The sequence below is a fragment of the Gopherus flavomarginatus genome, chromosome 1 (assembly GCF_025201925.1).
Source record: "Gopherus flavomarginatus isolate rGopFla2 chromosome 1, rGopFla2.mat.asm, whole genome shotgun sequence".
NCBI lineage: Eukaryota > Metazoa > Chordata > Testudines > Testudinidae > Gopherus > Gopherus flavomarginatus.
Genome location: NC_066617.1, coordinates 329,254,439 through 329,282,283, shown reverse-complemented (window position 1 = coordinate 329,282,283; position 27,845 = coordinate 329,254,439). Strand labels below are relative to the sequence as shown.

General features: G+C 42.8%; 1 protein-coding gene across 1 annotated transcript in view; it reads right to left on the bottom strand.

The window, feature by feature from the left end:
* Window positions 1–24,395, bottom strand: part of MTMR6 (myotubularin related protein 6) — a 37,001-nt gene extending 12,606 nt beyond the window's left edge. Inside the window, exons 1-8 of the mRNA XM_050937244.1 lie at window positions 24,304–24,395; window positions 17,631–17,747; window positions 15,404–15,566; window positions 11,604–11,761; window positions 10,733–10,861; window positions 7,979–8,113; window positions 5,821–5,953; window positions 2,828–2,937 (exon numbers count right to left, since the gene is read on the bottom strand). Of these exons, the coding sequence (XP_050793201.1) occupies window positions 2,828–2,937; window positions 5,821–5,953; window positions 7,979–8,113; window positions 10,733–10,861; window positions 11,604–11,761; window positions 15,404–15,566; window positions 17,631–17,747; window positions 24,304–24,327 (969 nt within the window). The 5' untranslated portion in view covers window positions 24,328–24,395. The remainder of the gene's footprint in view (window positions 1–2,827; window positions 2,938–5,820; window positions 5,954–7,978; window positions 8,114–10,732; window positions 10,862–11,603; window positions 11,762–15,403; window positions 15,567–17,630; window positions 17,748–24,303) is intronic.
* Window positions 24,396–27,845: the final 3,450 nt, after the last annotated feature.

Here is a 27,845-nt window from a genome sequence, read left to right as displayed (position 1 = left end):
TTTTTAAGCAATCGACGAACTCGGGGGTTGTGCCATATGACTGGAGGATTGCTAATGTAGTTCCTATTTTTAAGAAAGGGAATAAGAGTGATCCGGGTAATTATAGGCCTGTTAGCTTGACGTCTGTAGTATGTTAGGTCTTGGAAAAAATTTTAAGGGAGAAAGTAGTTAAGTACATAGAGGTCAATGGTAATTGGGACAAATTGCAACACGGATTTACTAAAGGTAGATCGTGTCAAACCAATCTGATCTCCTTCTTTGAGAAGGTGACGGATTACTTAGATAAAGGAAATGCGGTAGATATAATTTACCTAGATTTCAGTAAGGCGTTTGACACGGTTCCGCACGGGGAGCTGTTAGTTAAATTGGAAAAGATGGGAATGAATATGAATGTTGTAAGGTGGATAAGGAACTGGTTAAAGGGGAGACTCCAGAGAGTCGTATTGAAAGGTGAACTGTCAGGCTGGAAGGAGGTCACTAGTGGAGTCCCTCAAGGATCGGTTTTGGGACCGATCTTATTTAACCTTTTTATTACTGACCTTGGCACAAAGAGCGGGAATGTGCTAATAAAGTTTGCAGATGACACGAAGCTGGGGGGTATTGCTAACACGGAGAAGGACAGGGATATTATTCAGGAAGATCTGAACCACCTTGTAAACTGGAGTAATAGAAATAGGATGAAATACAATAGTGAAAAGTGCAAGGTCATGCATTTGGGAATTAATAAGAAGAATTTTGGATATACATTGGGGGTGCATCAGTTGGAAGCGACGGAGGAGGAGAAGGACCTTGGGGTACTGGTTGATAGCAGGATGACTATGAGTCGCCAATGTGATACGGCTGTTAAAAAAGCAAATGCGATTTTGGGATGCATCAGGCGGGGTATTTCCTGCAAGGATAAGGATGTGTTAGTACCGTTATATAAGGCGTTGGTGAGACCCCATCTGGAATACTGTGTGCAGTTCTGGTGTCCCATGTTCAAGAAGGATGAATTCAAACTGGAACAGGTTCAGAGACGGGCTACAAGGATGATCCGAGGAATGGAAAAACTGCCTTATGAAAGGAGACTCAAAGAGCTTGGCTTGTTTAGCCTAGCCAAAAGAAGGCTATGGGGGGATATGCTCGCTCTATATAAATATATCAAGGGGGTTAACGTTAGGGAGGGAGAGGAATTATTTAAGTTTAGTACTAATGTAGGCACGAGGACGAATGGGTATAAACTGGATATTAGGAAGTTTAGACTTGAAATTAGACGAAGGTTTCTGACCATTAGGGGAGTGAAGTTCTGGAACAGCCTTCCGAGGGAAGTAGTGGGGGCAAAAGACTTTCCTGGCTTTAAGACAAAGCTTGATAAGTATATGGAGGGGATGTTATGATAGGATCGTTAATTTGGGCAATTGATCTTGAATTACCACCAGACAGGTCTGCTCAATGGTCTGCGGGGAGATGTTGGATGGGATGGGTACTGAGTTGCTGCAGAGAATTCCTTCTTGGGTGCTGGCTGGTGACTCTTGCCCACATGCTCAGGGTTTAGCTGATCGCCATATTTGGGGTCGGGAAGGAATTTTCCTCCAGGGCGGATTGGCAGGTGCCCTGGAGGTTTTTCGCCTTCCCCTGCAGCGTGGGGCACGGGTTGCTTGCTGGTGGTTTCTCTGCAGCTTGAGGTCTTCAAACCATTTTTGAGGATTTCAATAACTCGGTCCTGGGATAGGGGTTGTTATAAAATTGGATGGGTGGGGTTCTGTGGCCTGCCTTGTGCAGGAGGTCAGACTAGATGATCAGATTGGTCCCTTCTGACCTATGAGTCTATGAGTCTATAACCTGTTGAATTGGAGATATTTATGAAGTAATTGGGAGGTGAACTATCTGCTTCAATTACCTTTGATAAATGAAATAACCAAACAATGATTCGCTTTCTGATATAGCTATAAAACTAATCTGAAAAGTTTTCAAAATAAATCACTTTAAAAATGTATAGTGTGTACCTACTAAAATTGAAACATGTATCTATCTCTGTGTTGTGAAGAAAACGTATTAAGGTTATAACAACCAACAAGAATGCATTTTTATGTAGAAATCCATTATTAAATTGAGTCTTCCTGACTAGTGATTTAAATCATGATTTAAATCAAATTGATTTAAATCAAATCCACCCTGATTTTAATATTACATGATGTGGATTTGCAGAGATTTTATATCTCAAGAGATATAACAAAAATAGCTGTTTTAAAACTGCAAACCACGCCATGTAATAAAAAAAAGTTGCTTACCCTATCCCTATAGGTCAGCGCCAGTGCAGTTCTTTGATAGCTGTGTATCAGAGTATGTTGGGGGGGACTGAGTAGGAACTGGCTGATTTGTTTCTGAAAAGACTTGAATGAAAAAAGAAAGAAAGAAGTAAAGTTAGAGTTGTGGGACTGGTCCCCTGCTCACCCCTGCTATATGGAACACTCAGAACATTTAGCTTCCTCCATCCCCATATTCATATATTTACAGGTCAGGTGATCTCTAAACTATGGCTACACAGCACAAAACTTGGGTAACCTAACATCCTTTCTTCACGCTGGTAGGTGGACAGCCTTCAAAGAAACCTAAAATATTAGGAGGCACATCTGTTCTGTCTAAATATACAGAAACATGTTCTGTTTGCATGCTGATGTACTTGGTGTGTAGTTATTTCTAACATAACTAAGATTAATAATGAAGCAAAACATCAACCACTGAGATTATAGCAGCAGCCACCATCCCCAGTTTACACCTGACAGAATGGTTCTGCTGTCACAAATCACCATCCCTCCCCTAGAGAAAGAAGGGGCATATGAATTACTTTGGCTAAGAAGATAGCAGCATCCAACACAGCTTTGATATGACGCAGCCAGCCAGAGTTCTCCAAACCAGACAAGAAACTGTTGATAGACAAAGCTTTTGTACCACTGACTGAAATAGAAAGAAAAAGGGTGTTAGAACTTTCTATGGAGCTGTAGCTCTCTAGGTGGAGAAACATAAAATAAATTACAGGATAGGCTGATATTCCTCCGAGCTTAAAAATCTATTTGACTTATTCTCCTCTTTTGGTAAAAGTGTCAGATTCCTAATGTTTCAGAAACGCAAACATGAGTAATAAATAAAACCCTTCAGCTAATATAGATCTTGCAGGTATCTGATCACGAGTTACAGAAGTGAAGAGATACAGTAACTCCTCACTTAACGTTAAGTATCAGAGGGGTAGCCATGTTAGTCTGGATCTGTAAAAGCAGCAAAGAATCCTGTGGCACCTTATAGACTAACAGACGTTTTGGAGCATGAGCTTTCGTGGGTGAATACACACTTCCTCAGATGCATGTCATCAGATGCATGCATCTGAGGAAGTGGGTATTCACCCACGAAAGCTCATGCTCCAAAACGTCTGTTAGTCTATAAGGTGCCACAGGATTCTTTGCAGCTTTCACTTAACGTTGTAGTTATGTTCCTGAAAAATGCGACTAAGTGAAATGATGTTAAGCGAATCCAATTTCCCCATAAGAATGAATGTAAATAGGGGGGTTAGGTCAGGTTAGGTTCCTCGGAAATTTTTTTTTTGCCATACAGTATAGTACAGTATTATAGTTGGGAAGTGCCCCCACCTTACCCAACACAGGCACAGCCCACTGGCACTGGAGACAATGAGGCAGGCAAGGAGGCTGAAGGTGCTGTACGCTAGGAGAAGCAAGTTGCGCAGCAGCAGCTTCCCCTACTCTGCAAGCACTAGGGCGGGGGGCTCAACCCTCAGCCAGCCCATGCCTCCCGCTCCCCCAAGCTCCCACCCTTAACCCACCTCTTCTTCCCCCCCTTTACCCCGCACATCACATCCTTGCTCCTCCCCCTCCCTCCCCTGCCTCCTGCCCACAGCAATCAACTGGCTTGCAGCATTCAAGAGGCAGGGGGGAGGAGTGAGGACATGGTGTGCAGGCTCCTCCTCTCTCCCCTGCCTCCTGAACACTGCAAGCCAGCTGATAGCTGCAGGCAGGGGAGGGAGGGGGGAGGAGCAAGAACATGGCGCACAGTCTCCCCCCTCTCTCCCGGCCATGGCAATCACCTGGTTTGTGGCATCTGGGCAGGGGTGGGGGGGAGACTGGGCACTGAGTCCTCGCTCCTCCCCCCTGAACGCCTCAAGCCAGCTGGCTGCAGCAGGCAGGAGACGGGGGGAGGAAGGGGAAGGCGCAGATCTGCGCGGTCTGCCGGTGGGCGGGAGGGGCGTAGGGGAGCTGATGGGGGGCTGCCAACTGTGGACAAAGCATTATAGCGAAACACTGCACAACTTTAAACAGAGCATGTTCTGTAATTGAGCAGGGATGTAAGATTGAAACAACATTAAGCCAGAGGACATTAAGTGGGGAGTTACTGTACTAAGTCATCAGTGTGGTCAAAATGTAATGACAACATTCAAGGAAATGGGATTAGTGGTGGCCAGTTGGAAGAGCTACCTAATTAAACAGAAGAAGGACAGTACAAGATAAACATGCTACAATCCCAACAGCCTATCAAAAATATTTACCTGGGGAGTAAATCACATAACCAGACGTTTACAGTTTTGAACAGTTATAAATGATTACTCCAGTTAATCACTTTCTTTAAATAATAAAGTAAATGTAGTGCTTGTATATGCAATGAACTGACGACCTTGGACAGTGAAGCCCTCTGTGTATCTGCAGAACAGATGTGCTGCTGCTTCCTTACATATTGCCTCACTAATGTACCACAGATGCGATACTGGTGGCAGTGGGGGAGGGAAATTAATAGGAGAGGGTAGTTCACCTTCAATCATTCTAATTTCTCCTGCCTTCTGAGAGTATCAACATGGGTGCTTCATTGCTGTTGAACATGAAGGGCTATTTATTTTCTGTGATGTGGACAATTGTCAGTCTACAAGAAACAGGACTTAAGACATCAAGTAATCATAAGATGGTAATAGCTTTTTGCCTGTAATTCACTTTGAATCACACACATTACTCTGACTGCCAAGCAACCAGTCTGGCTTGAACCAGATCAAGTAAATCAAAATAGTTTTGCACTATTGATCCTAGCTGATTGAGAGGTCTGGGCATCAAAAAAGATCAGGGCTTTGGAGTGGAGCCCAGAGTTGGAGCAAGGAGCAGCTCCAGACCAGTGGAGCTGCACGTTTTTGCCTGGAGCTGGAGCGGAGCCGGAGCACAGCTCAAAGCCCTGAAAAAGATGAAACAGCTAACCATTTGGTTGCCACAAGATCACTTGACTATGTGAGTTAAGAGAATTTTTAGTATAGAGTGAGTGAAGATGTAGCGGTTAGTGCAAAATCAATCCTTTTAGAACTGGCCTCTGAGTTCTGAGAGTGAAAGTAAGTGCAGGTTCATTTTATAGCACTCAGATGTCAGAGTATTTTATCTGTGAGTGCAATCAAGCATTTCAACATTTAAGTCCTACTGAAAAATGAAGGGTAATACACGCATGTTATAAACCCCAATGGTTTTTTCCTGTAAACTATCTGACATGCTAACAGAATTTGCCCACTTCCACCCAAGACACATTACATGTTAAACTATTTTCCTTGAGCTAAATGACTGACAATTCATAACAGCTCATTGCCCAGGAATTGTGATTAACACTAGCAGCTGCCCCTTGGAAGTCCGTAACAGACACTAAATTCCCTGCTGTCGATAAGAAAGTTTGGAAGTTCTTTGGTGTTTTACATAGACTAACATTAAAAGACCAATGACTTGAGAAGGTCACTTATCTTATTTTTAATCATATTCTGTTACACCAGAGTTAGAACCAAAACAAAAAAACAAAAAAAAACAACCATACCTTCTAAAAGTTTCTGCAGGCTGGATCTCATTACGTGAATGTTTTCAATTCCAACAAACTGGAATCTAATGTTAGCATAGTTGTCTTCGTTTTCATAGCCTTTACCTGCTGCTCTGTTTGCCATTGCATTAAGCTTAGTGAAAGAAAATACAAATATTTAAAATCAAGAGTTAAAAAGTAAATTGTAAAATCAAAATATAGATTAAGTAACTAAACATCTTCAGCAGGACACTCAGTTACAAAACAAAACTAACACACATAACAAACATCCTTATGGATATCAGATTTGTGGCAGACTAATCTGAAAGTATTACTCTGACATGAAAACACCACAACATGTGGGGGGATTTGATACATAGAAGACTATGAAAAGTAAAAACAATCAGATGTTGAGAGCTGACAAATCTGAATACTATATCCTAATTCTCCTTTCCCCAAATCATAACTGCTTATTTGAAAGATGCCACACAGTAATTAGCCTAAAGGAAAAAGTTAGTACTATGAAGTATTAGGATACCTGAAGTGTGTAATTTGAAGGGAAAAAAAGATCAGTATATCCTAAATAATATGATATCTACAAAATTATGAGGTACCAACAACAGATCCAGCTGGGCTGGTTCCATTTCACTCAACAAGCCCGCATTTTTTTCTGGAGGCTCCTTCTTGTGCTCCAGAACCTAATGCTTTACAGTTAAAATTAAATCTTTACTCTTAGATAAAATCAATTTAAAAATAAGAATGAGTGGAACCAACAAATATATCTGCCAAAGTCTGCAACTACGGCTCCAATAATTATCAGCTGCACCATTCTTCTCAGTGCAGTGCTAATGCTGAACATTAGTAGCTGATGAGATATGAACAATTAACTATTTTATTGCTGACCAAAACATGTAAAAAAAAAGAGAGGAGATCTACAGTCTATTTTAAGTGACATCTCATTTTGATATCACATATGGATGGAACTTGGTTATAAGTAGAGTTTAGGAAATAATCACCACTTGATATGCCCACCCCTCAATCTGATCAGTGACCAAAGTCGTAAAGATGTAGTAATGAAATTGCTTTTTAAAATGGGATATCTAAACAAATTCTAGGGCTTGAACACTGTCCTGCAGATGCTCTCTCGAGGTTTTACAATTTCTGTCTCCTAATTTCTCCATGCTCCATTAAGGCATGCTCACTATAATTCTACCAGTGTGCACTTGTTTTGTTTTGTTTTTTTTTAAAACAGCCCTCCAGCTCTGCATCCAATGCTATAATAAAGTTCAGATCAATGTCACACATTTAATCCCAGTTAGAGAGTTAAAAGAAGTTTCAAAACTCAGAGTCTAAAGAAATGGGTGCCCAAATTTGACTGCTAAATCTGTTTATGCACCTAAATAAGTGGCCTAATTTTCACAAGCATTGAACACCCAACAGCTTTCATTGACTTCAACGGGAGCTACTGGGTGCTCTGAACCTTTTAAAATAACATTTATTGCTTGAATATGGAGTCTTGCATGTAGGCACCCATTTTTTAAAATCTTCATCCAAGTACCTAAGTGAAATGTGTGTTTCATTTTGGTTAGCTACCTGAAGAAGAAGAGTTACCAAAACTCATCTCACATAGAACATGAACATCATATGAAACAGTAATACTTTTGGTCATTGACCTGGGACAATTCTGAATCCAATTCTGAATCTAGAGCAGAGATTCTCAACCTCTCGCTTTATGAGGCTCACCCAATAAAAACTCCATGGCCCACCTGTGCCACAACTGTTTTTCTGCATATCTAGCAGATTAAAAGCCAGTGTCGGCATTAGAGGGTAGCAAGCAGGACAACTGCCCAGGCACAATGCCCCACAAAGCTTAGATGCTCAGGCTTTGGCTTCAGCCCCGCATGGCAGGGCTTGGGCTTTCTGCCCTGGGCCCCAGCAACTCTAATGCAAGTCCTACTCTCTGGTTTTGCTGGAACCCCACAAACTTGCTCTCAGATCCTCTAGGGACCTCGGACCCCTGTTCAGAACCGATGCTGTAGAGATTAAAACAGCATGATACAGTACACTCCCAGCACCTGACCCACATAGTGCCCCCAGGAGCACTTGCATATGTATAAAGTGATCAAGTAAAGGAATTTAAGCTGAACCCTAAGCTGCAGCCCTGATAAAAGGTACGTACCTTAGGTCGAGTGTCCATGACATACATATAGTGATGAGCAGGGTTGGCTATACTGATCGCATGCAGCATATTTTCATCCTCCAGACACCTAGCACTGAAACCTGAGAGAGGTTGACTGCATCTGCAAATGGCAGCCTAGTACAGAAAACAAAGAATCAGATAGCAACACTATATTAAGTAACACCTCTAAAAGAATGCTTCAGACATATGTATTCTATAGAGCTGAAACACAATAAATTATTTTATTCTGCAGACTATGAAGTGAAAGATAAGCTGAAGAACTAAAGCAAAGATGCTCTAACTTTTTAAATCAAAGTACACTTTTATAGCAGACCTTACATTTAAGTTCCTGACTGCTGTTCATGGACTTTAAAGATCACATGGCACTTTGATAGTGTAAAGGTTTACCAAATTTTGAAAATATGCCCAAAGATCTTAGACATCTCAGTTTACTTCCTAAAAAAATATTAAGTTTATAATATACAGCCATTTTTCTTACAATAAATGCCTATCTCATGTCTCTACACTCTCAGGATGTTTTCTACTGAATTATCTCCCTAAATACAAGATGACTCTACATTTATAATGAAGACAGTCGTTTTGTGCTCTTCTACACATCCCTTACGGTATGTCTACACTACGAAATTAGGTCGATTTTATATGAATCAATTTTTAGAAATCGATGTTATACAGTCGATTTCGTATGTCCACACTAAGCGCATTAAGTCGGCAGAGTGCGTCCTCACTACCATGGCTAGCATCGACTTACAGGGCAGTGCACCGTGGGTAGTTATCCCACGGTCTCCGCCGACCACTGGAATTCTGGGTTGACCTCCCAATGCCTGATGGGGCAAAAACATTGTCGCAGGTGGTTTTGGGTACATGTCCCCTCCCTCCGTGAAAGTAACGGCAGACAGTCGTTTCATGCCAGACATCAGGGCGATTAGAAGAGCACAGCAAAGGGCGCTACACAACAGAAAGGCTTTGAAAACCAGTTTGCGACTGGCCAGGCTTCGGTATGACAGTTGTGTCTGTTTCTCCTTGATGCAAACCGGCTCCCTTTGTTGATTTTAACTCCCTGTAGGCCAGTCACCCTCCCCCTTTTCAAAATAAAGTAACTATTGTTTTGAAATCATGCATTCTCTCTTTATTAATTAAAAAAAAAAAAAAAAGAGAGAGAGAACAGACAATGTAGCCTGGGTGGGGTGGGGCGGGGCAGGAGGGAAGGACAAGGCCACATTGCTTATCGGAGCCACACTAAAAATCACACTGTTTCAATGACAGCCTTCTGTTGCTTGGGTCATCCTCTGGAGTCGAGTGGCTGGGTGCCTGGAGCCTCCTCCACTGCGTTCTTGGGTGTCTGGGTTAGGAGGCTCTGGAACATGTGGAGGAGGGTAGGCGGTTATACAGTGGATGCAGCGGGGGTCTGTGCTCTTGTTGGCTTTCCTGCAACTCCAACAGATGTTTCATCATGTCCGTTTGCTCCCCATTAGCCTCTGCATCAGGTCCTACCTCTGCTCTTTGGGCTCACTTAATTCTTTCCTGGCCTCTGCCACTGAATGCCTCCATGCATTAAGCTGTGTCCTATCAGTGTCGGAGGACTGCATGAGCTTGGAAAACATGTCATCGTGAGTGCGTTTTTTTCGCCTTCTAATCTGCAATAATCTCAGGGATGGAGATGATAGGGGGAGTGTAGAAACATTCTACAGTCTACAATTCTGGGGGGACTGCATGGTCACCTGTGCTGCTGAGTTCACCAAGCTGACCAAACAGGAAATGAAATTCAAAACTTTCTGGGGCTTTTCCCATGTATCTGGCTAGTGCCTCGGAGTTCAAAGTGCTGTCCAGAGCGGTCACAATGGAGCACTCTGGGATAGCTACCAGAGGCCAATACCATTGATTTGCATCCACACTACCCCAAATTCAATCCAGCAAAGTCAATTTTAGCGCTACTCCCCTCGTCGGGGAGGAGTACAAAAGTCGATTTTATGAGCCCTTTCGGTTGACAGGACGGGGTTGGTTGTATGGACACATTAATTTTAAAATTGACCTAACGCGGCTAAATTCAACCTAATCCTGTAATGTAGACCAGGCCTTAATCTCCAGCCTGGCCAATATAAAAACTGTAGTTCTCTCCTTGACAGCAGTGTTCTTTGAGGGGTGTAACGTACAGTCCTTGACAGGTAACACTCAGAAATACATCAATTCTGTGGATACAACTGGCAGTTGCATACGTGTAGCTTTACAATACTGGCCCTTCAGAAACCGCTGAACTCACAGGAGCAGTTGATATAACTGCTATTCCCTCAGATATATCTCAGAATTGAGATGGACTGCTGCTGTTCCATACAAACAACCCTCCTCTATGGAGTCCCACAGGGCTTGATTTTCTCTCTTCCCGCCCTCCTTCCCTCTTTAACAAATTATTTCCACAGTTCATAGCATTTTGGAACAAAAGGATTTTATTCTTGACATTCCAAGAAGTACAAAAACACAGAGGATTTGATCATCAGCTGATCTTAAAGGCACTATTTTTAGAAGTTTTAAGAGATTCAATTGACTAGTGAGTAATTTTACAGTTGACTGAGCAGGACCTAGGCATCTCATTAGCCATAAGCAGTGTCAGAGATTAAGGAACTAGGATTGATCTATGAACTTGGGTTATTATACTTACCTCTCTATCTTTCCTGGACCAGTGGTATCTGTTGAGAAATAGTTTTAGCCCACTTGTGCTGAAAGGAAATCAGACTGTACCTCTTTATCTCTGTGATAATACGATAACACTGGGAATCTTCCTTTGCTTCTAAATTTGGAGCTACCAACAATTATGGGCTTGCTTGCAGTTCTAGGAACATAAAGTTCTCTGGGATAGGAGTCACAAATCTGCAGAACAAAATAAATGTACAACCTAAATGTTTCATTTACTAACTATATCAAATCTGGTGCAAGATTTCTAACAGTGGACTGCTGTCCTTGCATGAATTATGACAGCTTTGTGGATAAGAAGGTGGTTATAGCCGGGCTAGATGACACAGAGGTAAAAACACTTGCACCTAACATACAGAAATATGCCCATAATCCTTCCTAATGTACACACACCAGAAATGATACATGGATTATAGGGTATGAAAGAATGATGAAATGAAAATCCTACGCTGTGGAAGGGGACTGAGACACCAGTGTACAGTCTATCAAAATGAGACCACAGAGAATAATTCCACAGCAGTAGTACAGAAAGATCACACCCCTTGCACCTATCCCCAACTTCACTAATGAAAGGGTAGGCTTCTCCCTCACTGAAAGAGTTGTTCTGCTGCTCCTTTATAACAGGATTTCCATGGCTTAACCTCAAAATAGGACTGTTATTGAAAGAAAATAAGAAAGAAACCATGCTATCAAAGACTATCCCAACACCAAAAAACCGAACGAGGAGGGAGAGAGTCAAAAGTAGGCTCTCCCATCTTCTGCATCCTTTCACTTTAGGCAGCAAACTCATGACTCAAAGGCTACGTGGTTTGCAAGGCATTGCAGATATTGTGTTGGACTGGAATCAGAGGTTATAAAATCAAACAGGCATAAAAATAAATGTTTCCTCCACTGCAACAGATTCTCTATTATCCTTTACCTCATAATCACGATTAGCATCGGACAATTGCCAGTTAGAGTTCGGCACTCCCATCCGCTTGTATTCTTCTGCAAGGTCAATGAGTTGCCACCCTTGCAGCCGCTTAGACTCATTTTGTTTTGGATTGTAAGAGAAGGCATACAGTTCATCGTAGCTTGCTAAAGGAAACAAGAAAATAAGGTATTATGCATGGAGTCAGATCCCAGAGTCTTTTTTGTCAGAAAAAGGGCAGGAATAGTTGAATTCATCATCTGATTATCTTTGCAGTTCTGTAACTGGGCAAGATATTTTATAAATACTCATGGTGGGTAAACTTTTCAAAAATGCCTCACTCAGACTAAGGGACTATGGTGCTTTTGAAATGTTTTACTCAGTGTGTAACTTCTGCGCCAAAGAGTTTACAATCTGAAGTCACACACGTACCATACAATTAACTGACAAAGAAAGATGAATGGACACCAGCACAGGTAAGTTTGGTGGAATGTAGGTTTCAGTATTTTCTGCAGAACAGGGTGGTTCCTAGCCATACATCAACTGGGACACTTTCAAGGTTTAAGGGGCAACATTAAGAGTAGCAAAAAGTTTGGAGTGGATTAGAGATAAAGCAGGGGTCTCAAACTCAATTTACCTTAGGGCTAGTGCCAGTCCTCAAATCCTCCCAGCGGGCCAATAATGTCATTCATGCTGCCCAGAACCCGTTCCCGCAAAACTCCACCCCCCACCTGCCTAAGGCTCTGGGAGGGAGATCTGGGGTAGGGGATTGGGTTGCAGGCTCTGGGAGGGAGTTTCGGTGCTGGGGTGGACAGTGGGGGTGCAGGCCCTGTGTGGGAGTTTGGTGGCAGGAGGAAGTATGTGGGGAGGGGGTGGGGTAGCAGCTCGGCGAGGAGGTTGGGGCTGCGGCACTTACCTGGAGCTCCAAGGCAGGGTGGACTGGCGGCCCCCTGCGCGCTGCTGCCCCCAGGCACCGCCCCTGAAGCTTCCCATTGGCCACAGGCATGCTTGGGCAGAGACAGCGTGCAGAGGCACAGTCCCGCCCTGGGGCTGCAGGGAAGGGCGGGCAGACATGTGGAGCAAGCAGGCAGATGCCACTCAGCTCTGCTGTGCTGCTGGGGCCCTGGGCCATGTAAATCGCTGGGGTGGGGAGAGTGCCCAGGGACGGCAGATGGGGCCAAGAGAGAGACCTGTCCCCAAAACTACTGAAGCCCTGCGGGTCACATTGGGGAGGTTCGCAGGCCGCAGATGACCTGCGAGCTGGGAGTCTGAGACTCCTGAGATAAAAGGTAGTCAGTAGAAATCTTGGTAGGAGCTCAAAGAAGGAGAAGAATTTTAAGAGATGAGGGCAGAAATGAATGCAGGTCCAAAACTGTGGCAATCTAGTGGAACAAGACAAAATTTTCCTAATGATTGATCTGATGCGCAGTTCATAAATTAGATTTAATATTTAGAATTGTTGTAGACAACAAAATACAGCAGAAGTTTTTAGAGATGAAAAAAATCAGTTATAAATCTACAAGGATCACTACTGTGTTATTCTCAAAATTTCAGCACTCATTTTGAAAGCGTTTGTTACTAGTTTCATAAAGCTTCACTGTGTAGTACATTCACTGAAAAGAAGAGATTAAAACATTTGTATTCATACCAGTACCTCAAAATAGCACCTGGAACTCCCATATTCATCACTCTGATATGATTAAGATATGTTTTGTACAATGCATGCCTTGTGAAGTACCATTTAAAAAGTCCTGATCTGTTGAACATTAATATCTTGTTTAATAGTATGTACTGTCATTGTATGTGAAGTTATGAAGTAGTGCTATATGTTTGTTTCTGAAATATGTAGTAAGTAGGAAACGCCCATAGCTAGCCTTTCAGTAGAGCACTAACACTGACAAGACAGATTTACATCTAGATTGGTCAGACAGGCACTGACGGCCCATTAAGGAGAATCCATTCTCTCAATGGCCCTCCCAGAGACTCCTCAGAGGGCATACATGATGGAGGCAGCCTACCCCGTCACACAGCAAGGATCTTTCTAGCACATTGGTGGGTATACTACGGCCCGACAGTCAATTTAATCTGGCCCTCAAACTCCTGCTGGGGAGCAGGGTCTGGGGCTTGCCTCGCTCCAGCTGGCAGTGGGGTTGGGGGCCAATATGCATGTGTGTGCTGCAGCTCTCGAAAGCAGCGGCATGTCCATCCTCCAGCTCCTACGTTTAGGGGCAGCCAGGAGGTTCTGCATGCTGCTCCCTTCCCAAGCAACACCCCCACAGCTCCCATTGGTGGGAACTGCGGCCACTGGGAGCTGCAGGGGCAGTGCCTGTGGACAGGGGAGTGCGCAGAACTGCCTGGCCATGGAGAAGCTGGAGGGGAGATAAGCCAATGCTTCCGGGAGCTGCTTGAGGTAAACACTGCCCAGAGCCTGCACTCCCGAGCCCCTCCCACCCTCCAACCCTGATCCACCTTCCTGCCCTCCAAACCCCTCGATCCCAACCCAGAGCACCCTCTGCTCCCCAAATCCCTCATCCCCAGCCCCACCCCAGAGCCTGCACCTCAACCCCCCCCCCGCCCAATCCCCTGCCCCAGCCTGGAGCCCCCTCCCACACGCTGAATTCCTCATTTCTGGCCCCACCATAGAGCCAGTACCCCCAGCCAGAGCTCTCACTCCCTCCTGCACCCCAACCTGAATTTCATGAGCATTCAAGGCCTGCCATACAATTTCCATACCCATATGTCACCCCTCGGGCTAAAAAGTTTGCCCACCCCTGTTCTAGCAGCTGGAAGAACGTATAAAAGAGGGACAGTGACATCACCACTTGGCCTCTCTCCCGCCCTATCTTAACCCTTAGAAGACTATTTGGAAGACAAAAGACTGAGCTGGGGAGATTGGTCCCAGGCTGAGAAGGGAATTCAGCCTGTGTATTAAGAACTGTAAACTGCCTGAAACATCCAGTGTGGTGAGAAAAGCTGCTGGATTCAAATCTTGCTTAGTCTGTTAAAGTTCAGACTTTAGACTGCAATTTTATTTTTATTTCTTATGTAACCTACTTTGACCTCTATGCCTAGCACTTATAATAATTTATAATCTATCTTTCTTTAGTTAATAAACTTATTTTAATGTTTTATCCTCACCAGTGGGTTTGTCTAAAGTGCTTGGGGAATCTATTCAGATTACAAAGGCTGGTGCAAATTTACTGTCCTTTGACAAAGTGACAAACCAATCAGTGAGCTTGCACTGTTCAAGAGAAGGTCTTCAGCAGTGTAAGACGGTACATTTCTAGGGTACAAGGCTTAGGGGCTGGAGGAACTGGTTGGAGTCTCCCACTGTATAATCCATGAATGGCTTAGAGAGCATTCATGCAACTCAGCTGGGCGTGTCTCTCCACAAGTTGATCGCTGAGTGATCACAACACTTGGAAGGGTTTGCTGTGTGTCACTGGCATAACACTGTGAGAGACAGCCCGGGCTGAAAAGTTGAAGGGGACTCAGTGGTCCCACAGTCTAGGTTGTACCCCAAGGGATGTGACAGCCAACAGTGACTTTTATAAATGCAGTTTCACAATCACTTAAGATCTCACCCTCTTCCATATCCGTACGTTAGCACACTCGAAACTATAGCAGAGTAACAGTTACCAAAACTATTCACAGCAGATCAAATGGCTTTCTGTATTTATGCCGCTCAATTTCAGAGACTTTACAGACGCCTCACATTTAATAACAGAAATAGCACAAAGCTCAGAGTTGTTTTGCAGAATGGTGGCACAAACATACACTGCAAGGTCTTGTGCACTTGAAAGTCATACCTAGTTTTGACAGTTGCAGCAAGGAGTTGTAAATGTCATGACAATCCCTTTCTCTGGGAACAATAAAGTGAACTACCCTGAAGTTCTTGCACTGGATCACAAGAGGGCAGCCTGAAGTAGTCAAGGCAAGTTTCTCCACTGCAGCGATATGATGATGTAGTATCTATGGCACACAAGAAATCATAATTCAAGTCTTACTGTAAGATGTTAATAGCACTTTAAAATATACTTTTGAAGAGAGACACAAAGTATATTGTTAAACATAACTGAACAAGCTAGTCAAAAATCCTTATACAGTAGGTTTAATTTGTTAAAGAAATCTCTGACACTGGCATTTTGGTCAACCTATCTAACTATTTATTTGAAATTATGCTCCTTCTCCTCCGCTAAACTTCAGAGGATTACCAGTATGTCACAAACTTCAAGCAAATATCTTTCTTCGCACATAGTGCAAAGGTAAATCTTCAAAAAGGCAGGTCAATCACTTTCTATAAAGCTCCATTGCCTGAAAAGCTGTATCCATTTAGGTGTTGGGAAGATATTGGTTGCTTTCCATGTCTGGGAGTGCTCTTAAGTGCAAAGCATCAAAAATAGCAACCAAACAAAACAGCTAAGTACAGAAAAAGTTATTTTAGTTAACCCCTTAACTAGACTTAGTTGAACATTTTTCATCGCGACGATTTTCTGGGGAGGAAAACGTGTCTTTTTTGCAAAAGTGAAATTAAATTTTGAAAAAAAAAATCAATTTTCTGTCCTGAAAATCAAAAGGAGGGTTCCTCAGCTCCCTGTCTAGAAGGCTTTTGTCAATTTCGCTTTCCTTCTGTAGGTTGTGAAATCAACACAATATTTTCCAGGAGGGCTCCTCAGATTGAACACCTTAGCTTTCGGCCTCTCCAACACCAGAGCAGATGGTAGTAAGGGAGAGAGAGGAAGGCTGAGCACCCTGCTCTTTGACAGCAGCCCTGAGAGGCTATTGTCAATTTCATTTTCTGCCAGATCCTTCCATGCCAGCAGCTGAGAAGGCTAAAATGTTTTGGTTCTCCAGAAATAGAATTTTTCTTGAAATACCTTTTTGTGAAAAAAAAGACAGCATTTCGCCCCAGATCAGGAGGAAAACATGGAATCTTTTGAAGGAAGGGATTTCTGTTATCAGCCAGCTTTAATCTTAACACAACTCAGTTTTACTATCGTTAAACTTTAGTTTTAAGCAGCTGGACCACTACTTGACATCAGAAGATGGACTTTCTAATGAAGAATGTGAAGGTTACCTTACATTTATGCCTATAACTATAGTTTTGTTAGTGCTCTTTACTTTTGACATCAATTCCTAGAATCAGCCTCTCTGTACCCACACAGGTGTGAACTAGGAGGCAGCATAATCTGCTCATGGGGAGCAGGATGAAAAGAGAGATGAGAAAAATCTACTATGAATTATTCTACAGCTACTCATCTGTATGGTCTAGATGTTACATTCAGACTCCAAAGTCAGTTCCATACAACTTCTCCCACACCAAACCACCACCTCAACCACAATACATGTCTTTTGACGGAAGAAAGAATTAACATAAGAATTTTACTAAGTTTTTTACACAGACATGTAAACACAACAGATGAAATATGGAAAAATGCATGTGTGATTTAACAGTTGCTTTCCTATGCAGGAAAGCCACAGATGCAGTCTGCTTCTCCTGAGACACTGAAAGGAGCATATTCTTCAGCCCTCTGTACTACCAGTTGTTTTCTCCTCTTAAGACTCAAATAAAATATCCTTCCATCTGATAGCACAGAAAGTCAAAGAGGTAGAGATCTAAACAAAGTCACCACAAACAAATGAAAAACTAATTGGCCTGACCATCTTTGAATAGACAAGAAATAGAAATTAGCTGCATAATGACTTGATTTTCAGCACCCACAGCTCCCACCTTTGAAAATCAGGCAGCTATTTAAGTGCTTAAATAATATGGATTTACCTTAGACTCCCATGTGTTAAAATATTAGCTATAATGACAAGATGTAGCACTTAAGCCTGGTCACTGGCACAGTAGGAGTAGAGATTGTGGATCTATTTTTTATATGCATCATGAAGTAGGGAAAAATATTTGAGAAACTATATCCAGTTAATTATTTATCTTTAATTAGACATGCACAAGAAGAAAAAAAGGAAAAGAACACATTTGGAGAAGCTATGCATTTTCAGGCTACAAGGCAATGCATTTCATATCCTTACCCAAGTCTCCTTCTGGCTAGAGTCTATAAATAACAGATGAGTTGCTGTAAGGTACAAAGTTCCCATTAATGATTTGTTGCTGGTGCTGAAACGGTCTATTAATTTCACCTGATCTACCTGCAGGAAGGAAAAAAACAAACATTTTACAGGAAGTAAAAAATGACTGAACATTGGGGGGGGAAAAAAGCCTTCCCTGATAGTGAGATCTACACTGGACAAATACTAGGAAGCAAGCAACAGCAAACAAATCTGATTTGCCAGGAAGACTAACTAGATAACATAGGTAATCCCATTCAAGACAATGCACAATAAATACACAAGGCTAGGATCATAAGTAGATTCAATTCTTATCTGTAAAAGTTAAAGTTTGTCAAATAAAGAGTCACCTTCTGTTCTGCTATGTATTAGGGATTATTTTCCACTGGTGTTGATCGGTTCATTTAAGAACCATTTTGAAAGCAAGAGGTATAATTTGCTAAAGTAGAAAACATGTAGCATCCAAGTCTATCTGAAGTATAGCAGCAAATCCTCAAACAACAGTAAGTATATTATCCTGTTACGTAGAAGTCTCAAGTATTGAATTAACATCTTTTTTTTTCTTCCAAGGTTTTCTGTATCCCTGTCAGAGCCCACGGACCAACCTGCCCTGACTTCATTTTCACTCCCACTTTGTACTGTTCCCACCCTCCAAACCCTAGGTCATGATGTAATGACTTGCTCTCTGCTAGTGAACTGGAAACTTCCAGTAAAATGGAAACAAGGGCTACTATCAGCAAAAAGACATTCTCCTAAAACAGCAAAGGAGTTGTTTTTAGAAGAGAGAGCCTTTGCAGGGAGAGATCTCTCATGCTGGCACCCAACCAAAAATCTTCCCATTCTTAACCCCAATAAAGGAATATTTCATAAAAAGGGGTTTTAGATAGCCCACAATTTAGCTGGCGTGAACAAAGTCCTTTAAAAATGCCACACAGTTTGTTTTACAAGAAACAAATGTTACATGATCCTATATGTAAAACACCACAACACAAAAGGACTACAGTAAAAGGCTGGCCTGTGCAGTCCTCATTATTTCTTGGCAGGACTGTCTCATTAGTGCCAAGTTAGAGCTGTGTTACTAGGGCCCAGTGCTGCTCCCATTAAAGTCAGTGGCACAACTCTCAATCAATTCTATTGCAACAGGATCAGCACCCAGGAGAGGTGGCTGTGACATCATAGATAAAACCCTGGATCAGCACAGCAGGCATCTGCATTTCCTAGATATTACCTTGATAATGCAGGCACAGATAACTGTATCTAGATGACCCCAAATGATACAGATTTGATAATTAAGCCACTAAAGCAATTTTTTAAAAAGTCAAGTGCAGTGGGAAGGATAGGTTGCGTACACACGGTTCTACTGAAACATTAACAGTGTGCCACACCTCAAGGGGGAAAAAATAAAACGAGTCACAGTTTCTCAGATTTAGAGAGAAAGAGATTTTAAAAAAGGATAGAAAATAAAAGATGGTATGCATTTGCAATATAGATAACATTATAACAAACCTAAGAATATACAGCAAAGAAAATGTCAAAATATTGCTTCCAAACTAATGCCCCCAGACAAAAAATAACATTGTCTCTAAGAATTGTAGAGCGCTTTCAATAGCAGGATGGAAACCAGTCACCCCAACAATATATGAAATCTATTTACGGTGACCAGAGTCACAGGAGAGGACTGAGTAATTGATTGGGACTGGTAGTGATGATCTGAATGTTCTCTAGTAAGATGGCTAGTACATCACAGAAGAAAAATATAACAATCTTAAGTCTTGCCTTGCAAGTGTTTAAAAAGCGATTAAACTCTGAGTAATAACTAAAAATGGTATTCTGTCATTCCAGGTTTACTGTCATGCCATGACTCCATATCAAATTTACTCAGGTTACAAACAGATTTCCTGCCCCCAAAATCCTTAATACCATGCCTGCAAACTCACCGAGATCCAACAGCCAAGTTGTACTCCTTCTGACAAAAGTATTACTAGTAAAAGACCCTACAGTGGAATGGACTCAGAAGTACTGATGATTTCTGAAGCAGAAATTAATCCCATAGCTGTATTGTTCTCCAATAGTAAATAAGATAAAAAGTAATACAATTGAATTCCTTCACTAAAAGAAGATTTGAATTGGAATACACATAAGAAAGAGGTCTGAGGTGTCATTTTTACACAGTCTCTTTTCTGAGCATAACCATACTATTTCTTTAGTCTAACCAAAACAAAAAAAAAGATTGACAAACTGTCACTCCTGTACAATGCAAGTATCTAAGTACATTACAAAAGCTTGGCCAGACACTTCCAGAGTTCATTTCAGATTTGTTTAAAAAAGTAAAGAGCACCATAACTGGAAATTCCGTCCACAGATTGAACACAGTTACGTGTGTGGCTTTATAGATTACAGTGTCAATGATAAGAAGACTGAAGGCATGTGTCAACAGTTCTCGTTGGTAGAATATTGGGCCCAACAGTCACTGCTCTTTAAATACACCTCTACCTCGATATAAGGCTGTCCTCGGGAGCCAAAAAATCTTACTGCATTATAGGTGAAACGGCGTTATATCGAACTTACTTTGATCCAGCGGAATGCGCAGCCCCGCCCTCCTGGAGCCCTGCTTTACTGCGTTATATCCAAATTCGTGTTATAGTGGGTCGCATTATATCGAGGTCGAGGTGTATTCTGTGACTGTGTGGTTAGGCTCCAGTGCACCACTGGTAAGGCTCTACTGAGCACTAAGGTGGCACTACCAAGGGAACTGAGGGAGAAGCACAGAGACTGGGCTCTCCTAACTCACTTCACATAGAATCCATCTCACTCACACTGCCCCTTATCTTTATTTTGCATGTTTGGTTTGAAGAGGAACAATCGATAAAATTTTGAAATGCAATTAAGGATTTAGGCGCTTAAGTCCCATTTTCAAATGCAATTTAAGCACTTCAAAGTGTAAATCTCATTGAAAGAGAATGGGATTTACGTTCCCCAGTCAATTAGGTACTTTAGAAAATTTTACTCAGTATGTGCTATAACAGCAATGAACACTAAGGGCAACTCTAAAAGTTCCAAAGAGAATTTATAATTACAAACTCAATCCACAATAAAATAGCCTTATTATTGAGAAAGGGAAGGAACTTCATGATTACCTCTTCAGGTTAATGTTCTCACTGCCAACCCGTTGGTCTAGATTGGTGTGTCATTGCATTGTTGCCACTAGAACCCTCTATAAGTTTTGCCTTCAAGCCAGAATTCCATTTGCAGCATTCATAGTTTGTTTAGCCATTTGCTATACCATCCACATGGAAAAACAAAATCTCCAAAGAGCAGTCAGATTAAAAAAGTAAATATGCCTCCCATAACAGACAGAACAAAGTCCAGCCTGAACTATTATGCAGAAGAGATCTGCAAGATATTTATATTTTAATTGCCCCACTTCCCATGATAGATCTGCTTACATTTATTATCAACTGGTATATGCCTGCCTGCCTGCCTTCCTCCACTCCCACGCACATTGTATCCTCCAAAGTTTATTTGAAAAAAAATCCAAACAAACAAAGCAAGCACATTAGTAGACATCTTTCATAATTGAACAGAGTCCTTTCATAATCAACCTTGGTCATTCCTGACAATTAAATCCCACATTTTAATGTGAATTGTTTCTAGCAGGAATTATTTAAAAATTACATTAGTCTCTGACAGAGCACACTCAAAAAATTCAGGACATACCATTTACATTTCCTTTTTAAAAAATTACATTTTTCTCTCTTCATCTGATTATATTTACACAAAGGATTTTTCTTTTTTTTTTGACAAGAGACACACTAAAGCCCACTTCCTGCAATGAACTCTGCACAGTCAAATCGTGTGCCCATCCTGAGCCTCATTGATTCCTATAGGATTGGGCCTATACCAAGCTAGGTGGAGGTTTGGTGCCAAAATAACTACTTGGAAATCGGTGAACCTAGCTAACCCAGTTTCCTGTCAAATGTAAAGTTAAAGGTAAAACATATCTATATTCTGGATTGCTACTTTCACTTACAGGAGTTAAAATTTGCTGTAGTAAAAACAAAATTCTCAAACATTACTTAAGAAATGATGTTTCTTTCAGTCTATTCACTTGTCTCTAGTATGTTAAGTTTTGTGTAGCGTAACAAGTATTAATTTAGGTAGCTTTGTTGGCAAGCAGCTGAATGATCAAACCCTCCCCAGCATGAGTTTTCTATTGATGCATAAAGAAAATTAAAAACCGATAACCTGCTCCCTTAATTAAATATTGGCTATAACTACAGTACTTTAAAACTGGAAGGTGACATTATCCCCTTCTTCCATGTCTATAAATCTTTATGGTCAGACTGCCTGATCATTAAATGAATAGCCTGTGAGGTGATGGCTTCTAGGGAACTGCAGATAATGCAGTCTTCAGCAGCCTTTGCAGAAAGCAGCCTCCAGCAAGAAGAGAGGGAGTGCTGAACTGCAACTCATTCTGCATATCAAAAAACACCACACATCACAGAAACACAGACATCAAGTAGTTTCAACTAGGAACATTTTTGCTTCTGCTGTTTGCTCCTTTATAACATATAAAGAGGGCCTGAAAGTTTCATTTATATTAAATTCCCCTTACTTCTTTTCTTTACCATAGGAAAAATATCAGGAATGTCTACTCTGGTCTAAGTGGTTTTTCTGGAGATGTCTCAGAGAATGCATTCTTTTAGCTCTCACACTAACTGAAGAGGGCAAGGGTGATGAATCTTTAACAAAGGCATTCTTTCTCCAAAGTATGACCTACCTAAGTTAGAAAACAGATGCACACAAGTTTTAAAAAGTTACTAAAAATCCTCTCACTCACCCTTCACTCTCTTGATTCATGATATCACTAGCGTAGTTTTGCAGACATCATCATCTACACTAGGGACATTTTCTAAATATTTCCCATTATAACAATTAATTTCAATTTGTGCTTACAATGTTAGAAATACTAGAGTAGACAAGCAGTCAGCACTTCACTCTCATTGACTTTGCTCAGAACAGATCTAACTGACATAAGATGCTGGCAATCTACACTAGAGCCATGACCCAGCATGAGAAGTCCCTTATGCCTGTGCAGAGATCTACTGAAGTCAACTGGGTTCTGCACTAGCGCATGGATGGCCATGCATGAATCAGCTTGGACAATGACTGTTTATTGTTCCCAGTACAGCTACAACACAACGGATAGGGCCTGTAAAGAACTAAAAGTTGGTTCAAACCCATTTTTTTCCCCTTTGCAGGTCATCTATAAAGAGGAACCATCAATTTAAAAATCACATTTCTGTATGAATTTTCCCTACTATTCATATAAAAATAAATCATAAAACCAGAACAGGGAAGACAGTTTCCGTTTACTTTATATACAAGATATTGTCAGATGCACAACCACTTGCACCATTTGCTGTGCATGACTTTTGCTTGAGTCTTTCACCCAGCAAAAGGAAAACATTAAAAAAAAAAAGATTTGATTGTAAAACCACAGGAACTTACAGGAAAACACACTCCACCGGAACTATTGGCAATTATTTTTAACTCCTTTTGAACATAATTATATTTCCAGCTGACATGTCCCTTTAATGGTGTATGCACTGAATATTTTCCTTTGGTGGAGTTATATCCTGCTCTGGCTGTGGAAGACAGGAGATGACTTGGTTTGGAAAGTCTGCTACATCCCTATCTTCTGTGATCCAGGGGGCAAAATGCATCCTGTGACCGCTCCCATGGCGGAAACCATGTCAGCGCAGAGTGGGGAGAACACAGGCAGGGGGAAGTGGCTTTGCAGAGAGGCTTTCACCACTCCCTGTTTTGTTTGTATTTCACAAACCTGCTGCACCAAACCGGCCGCAACTCCAAAGAGTGACCGGGGGCGGGGGAGGGCCCCGCAGGGGAGGATCCTGCCAGCAGGGAGCGGCCACAGCCCCCTCTGTCTGTACCCAATGTCCCTCACAACTCTGCCAGAGCAGCGGAGACTCACCCGCCACCCTCCCAGCAGTATCTCCCCAAAGGTCCCCTCCCCTATCGCGCCGCGACGCCCCCCCCATACTACCTCGAACCACCCCTATGGTCCCCCAACCCCCTCCCGCACCCAGCTCCCGACTACCTGCAGCCCCCCGTGACCCCCGCACCCTCCATGCCCCCCGCTCCCCCAGTGACCCAATCACCCCTATGGCCCCCCAAAGCCTCCCATAGCCCCCAGTCCCCTAGTGACCCCCGCACCCTCCATGCCCCCCGCTCCCCCAGTGACCCAATCACCCCTATGGTCCCCCAAAGCCTCCAGCCCCCTAGTGACCCCCGCACCCTCCATGCCCCCCGCTTCCCCAGTGACCCAATCACCCCTATGGCCCCCCATAGCCCCCAGCCCCCTAGTGACCCCCGCACCCTCCATGCCCCCCGCTCCCCCAGTGACCCAACCACCCCTATGGTCCCCCATAGCCCCCAGTCCCCTAGTGACCCCCGCACCCTCCATGCCCCCCGCTCCCCCAGTGACCCAATCACCCCTATGGTCCCCCAAAGCCTCCAGCCCCCTAGTGACCCCCGCACCCTCCATGCCCCCCGCTTCCCCCAGTGACCCAACCACCCCTGTGGCCCCGCAGCGCGGGGAGGGGGCGGCGGGTACCTTGGTGGTGCGGATGTGCTCCATGGTAGCTCCCGCCGCCGCTCACAGCTGCCACCGCCCCGCTACGCCCAGCGTCTCCCGGCCAGAGCCGCCGTCACCTGGAGACATTTCCGGTAAAGGGAGGGGGGAGTCGGCGAGGGAGCGGCCCAGAACTGCCTGGGAAAATCCCGCGCAGCGCCCCCTGCCGGTTGGGCGACTGATCGGGCTGCGACAGGGCCCCCGGCTGCGGAGGGGGAGGTAGGACGTGACGGCTGCTGAACTCGCCCTTGCGTTAAAGGCCGCAGGCCTGTGAGCCAGCCAGCCCCCAGCCCTGCCGAGCAGCATCTCGGTCACCACAGTGGGAACCACACAAAACTGTCACCCCTCCTTTGCCCAGCTAACACTAACGGGGAGATCAGCCCCTGTGCAGGGCAAGGCCTAGCAGGCATCAGTTAACCCCACTTCAGACTGGGGGTTCTCCCCCAAACCTCAAGTAAACCTGATCCACCACTCCCCATGTTATCCACCCTAGGTAAAATAACCCAGCTGACACCTGACACCTTGGATGCAAGAGCCTTAGCCACCCCAACTCACTACCTCCTTTAAGAGATGCCCCTCACCCACTTCTTCCTGTTTTGGCGCTTTACATGCCATATTACATAGCAAGTCAATATACAGATCACTTTATTTTATGTTGCTGAACATCACAACATAACTGTTTATTCGTTCATGGGAGGCATCTGGAGCATGAGACACATCTTGAAAATCTAAAGAAAGAATTAAGGCCCCAGTCCTACAACAAGCTCTGTGTGGATGCAGGGATCCATCCAGGTGGATCTCAGGGTAGGATCATGGCCCACATTCCCAATCCACCAGCCTACGTCTTCCCAAACAACTGAGGAAAGTAGGGAGCTTTGCAGTGTATAAGTCCAGGCTGTGGTGACTTAGGGAGCAAATTCCAAAGTTGATAATAATGATTATAATCATGCAGATAATGATGGGCTGTAATATATAATTTATATATAATATATCATTTGGACCACAAATAAAGCATGGTGTGGTGCTTCTTAAAAATAAGTTTTGGTCGTCATCTTCTATATACAGTTGTCCTTCACTCCCATGAAACATAGGTGACAGCCCTACCTTTAAATCTCCTCTTTGTGTCACACAATTAGTGTTATAGTCACAGATCTATTAAATTCACCAGTTTTAATGTTAAATTTCTCAGTTACAGACCCCAGTGTTGAAGGTCCCCTGGGGCATCCTCTGACCACCTCTTACCAGGAGGCTTCTATGAAATATAAAGCTGTTCTCCTCTGACAGAACCTCTGTGAGGAATTCAACAGGGGAACACTACTTCTCCCCTCCCCAGTGAATCAACCCATCTGGCACAGCAAGTCAGTACCTTCCTGCTCCCAAGAGTGAGTGAATTTGGACCAAAGTTTCTAAAGATTTTTGAGAATGAAAAGTGCAATAAAATTAATTATTATTTTATTAGTTATTTAAACATAGTTATGCACACAGATATGACACAGGATTTCACAGCTGCAGACTGAGGCAAATACTACAGATGGATTTTAAACTAAGATTAGATCATTTTATGTCCATCGATAACATTTGAAGCTCAGTAAGCCAAGGCATATAATAAATGTTATCAAAACTCAGACTTCAACGGCGTCTAAGAAAAAGTACTTGAAATTCTAGATATGGAGTACGTCACAGCCTGAATCAAACCATCTCAAGCTTGTTTGAAGAAAGATGGGCTCCAGCAAACCAATTGCTCATGACATTTGAAAATATACCTACTGACAATCAATGATCATCAATACTTTCAGGCTCCAAGATAATGTTGAAAAATGAGGACTGGTCTCTCCTGACTGTCGAAAGCATGTTCTCACACAGACCACTCTGCTGGGATCTTTGGGTTTTTCTGTGTGTATGTGTGAGTGCTTCTCATGAATCACCAACTTCCTGTATGTCTCCTTCCTGTGTGATGCCTTTCGACTAAAAGGCCTTATGACTTCATATTTACTTGTAAAAGAAAATTTAAAATAAAAAATTAACTGTTCCAGATGTAAATAATACTCAAAATACCTGTTTGTATACTTCCCAATCGATTTTCAGGGGGACGCCTGAACAAGCACAATGTATGACCCTGCAAAAATCTAGATTTCTGAGTCAGGGGCTGGCAAAAGAGGCTGGGGTCTATAAGCAAAGAAGCTATTTCCTGTTTTTGGTTCCTCCTGCATTCAGAGAAGAAAAACTTTATACATTCCTTGTAATTCGTCAGGATTGTATCAAAGAAAATACCTGACTCGATCATTAATTTCTACTTCCAACTGGAACAACCTCAGTACCTAAAATTTTGACTAGCTGCTAAGATCGAAAAGGGGCAACACTATGTATACACAAAGTATATACTATATTCACATATATACAAACAATATATAAATATATATCCTCGATGCTCTGGAAGATGTAAGGGGAATAACTACAAATGGGTTTCCCCAAAGATCCTCTTAAGCTAAAAGAGATGTGTGGGCCATCAACAGCTTCCTTCTGAAAATCCCACTATCCCTGGAAAAGGACGTTGAACCTGCCAGTGACATCCCTCTTACAGATATTTTGTGCATAGAAAGGGAAGAGGGACAGAATCATCTCTGATGATCCCAGTGCTTTGGAGGAAAGGCTGATCCACTGCTCTGCATTCTATAAAGATCCAGGTGTCAATAAGGGGAAGTGAGCTGCCAGACACCTCCTTCAAAGTTACTGCTTCAGGAGGAGGGATCAGGACACCAACAGTTGTCCACTGAAGAGCCTGCTGCTCTATTTGGGGGGTCAGAACACCAGGAACTTCGCTAAGATGTACTTGTTTAGGGGTCTCCACCAGTTCACTAGCAGTCATCCAGCTACTGAACAGAGCAGTTACCTCAGCTGTTTCCACACCATGGCTGAAACCATAATATCATCAAAGAACATAGGACACAGGACTGAAAGGGCCTCCTGGGTTGTCAAGTCCAGTCCCCTGCTATTATAGGCAACCCCAACATAATCCCATTCACAAAATTTATCAAGCTACATTTTAAAACTAGTTAGGTTGTTCCCCCGTTTCCCCCATTGGAATGTTATCACAGAACCTCACTTCTCCAATGGTTAGAACCCTTCTAATTTCTGGCCTAAATTTATTCATGGCCAGTTTATATCTATTTGTCCTCGTGTCAACATTGTCCTTTAGGTTAATTAGCTCTTCTCCCACTCCCTGGTCCCCTCCTTCCCTCCTTTTCCTATTTAGGAACATCTTTTCCTATTTTATTACTATAATGACCACCCCTACATGTTATGACTATGTTTGTCTGGTTTTGTACTGTCTGATCTTGCAGCTTCGATGAGTTGTAAAACTGCATAATTGCATAATTCTATTGGAGACCCTGTGAAGCATGCTGTGCTCAGAAACATAAACAAACATACATTCCCACTCAGCCTTCATTTTGCTAGGCTAAACAAACCAAGCTCTTTTAGTTTTCTATCGTTTGTACTAGTTATTCCATTTCCATGATCATCCT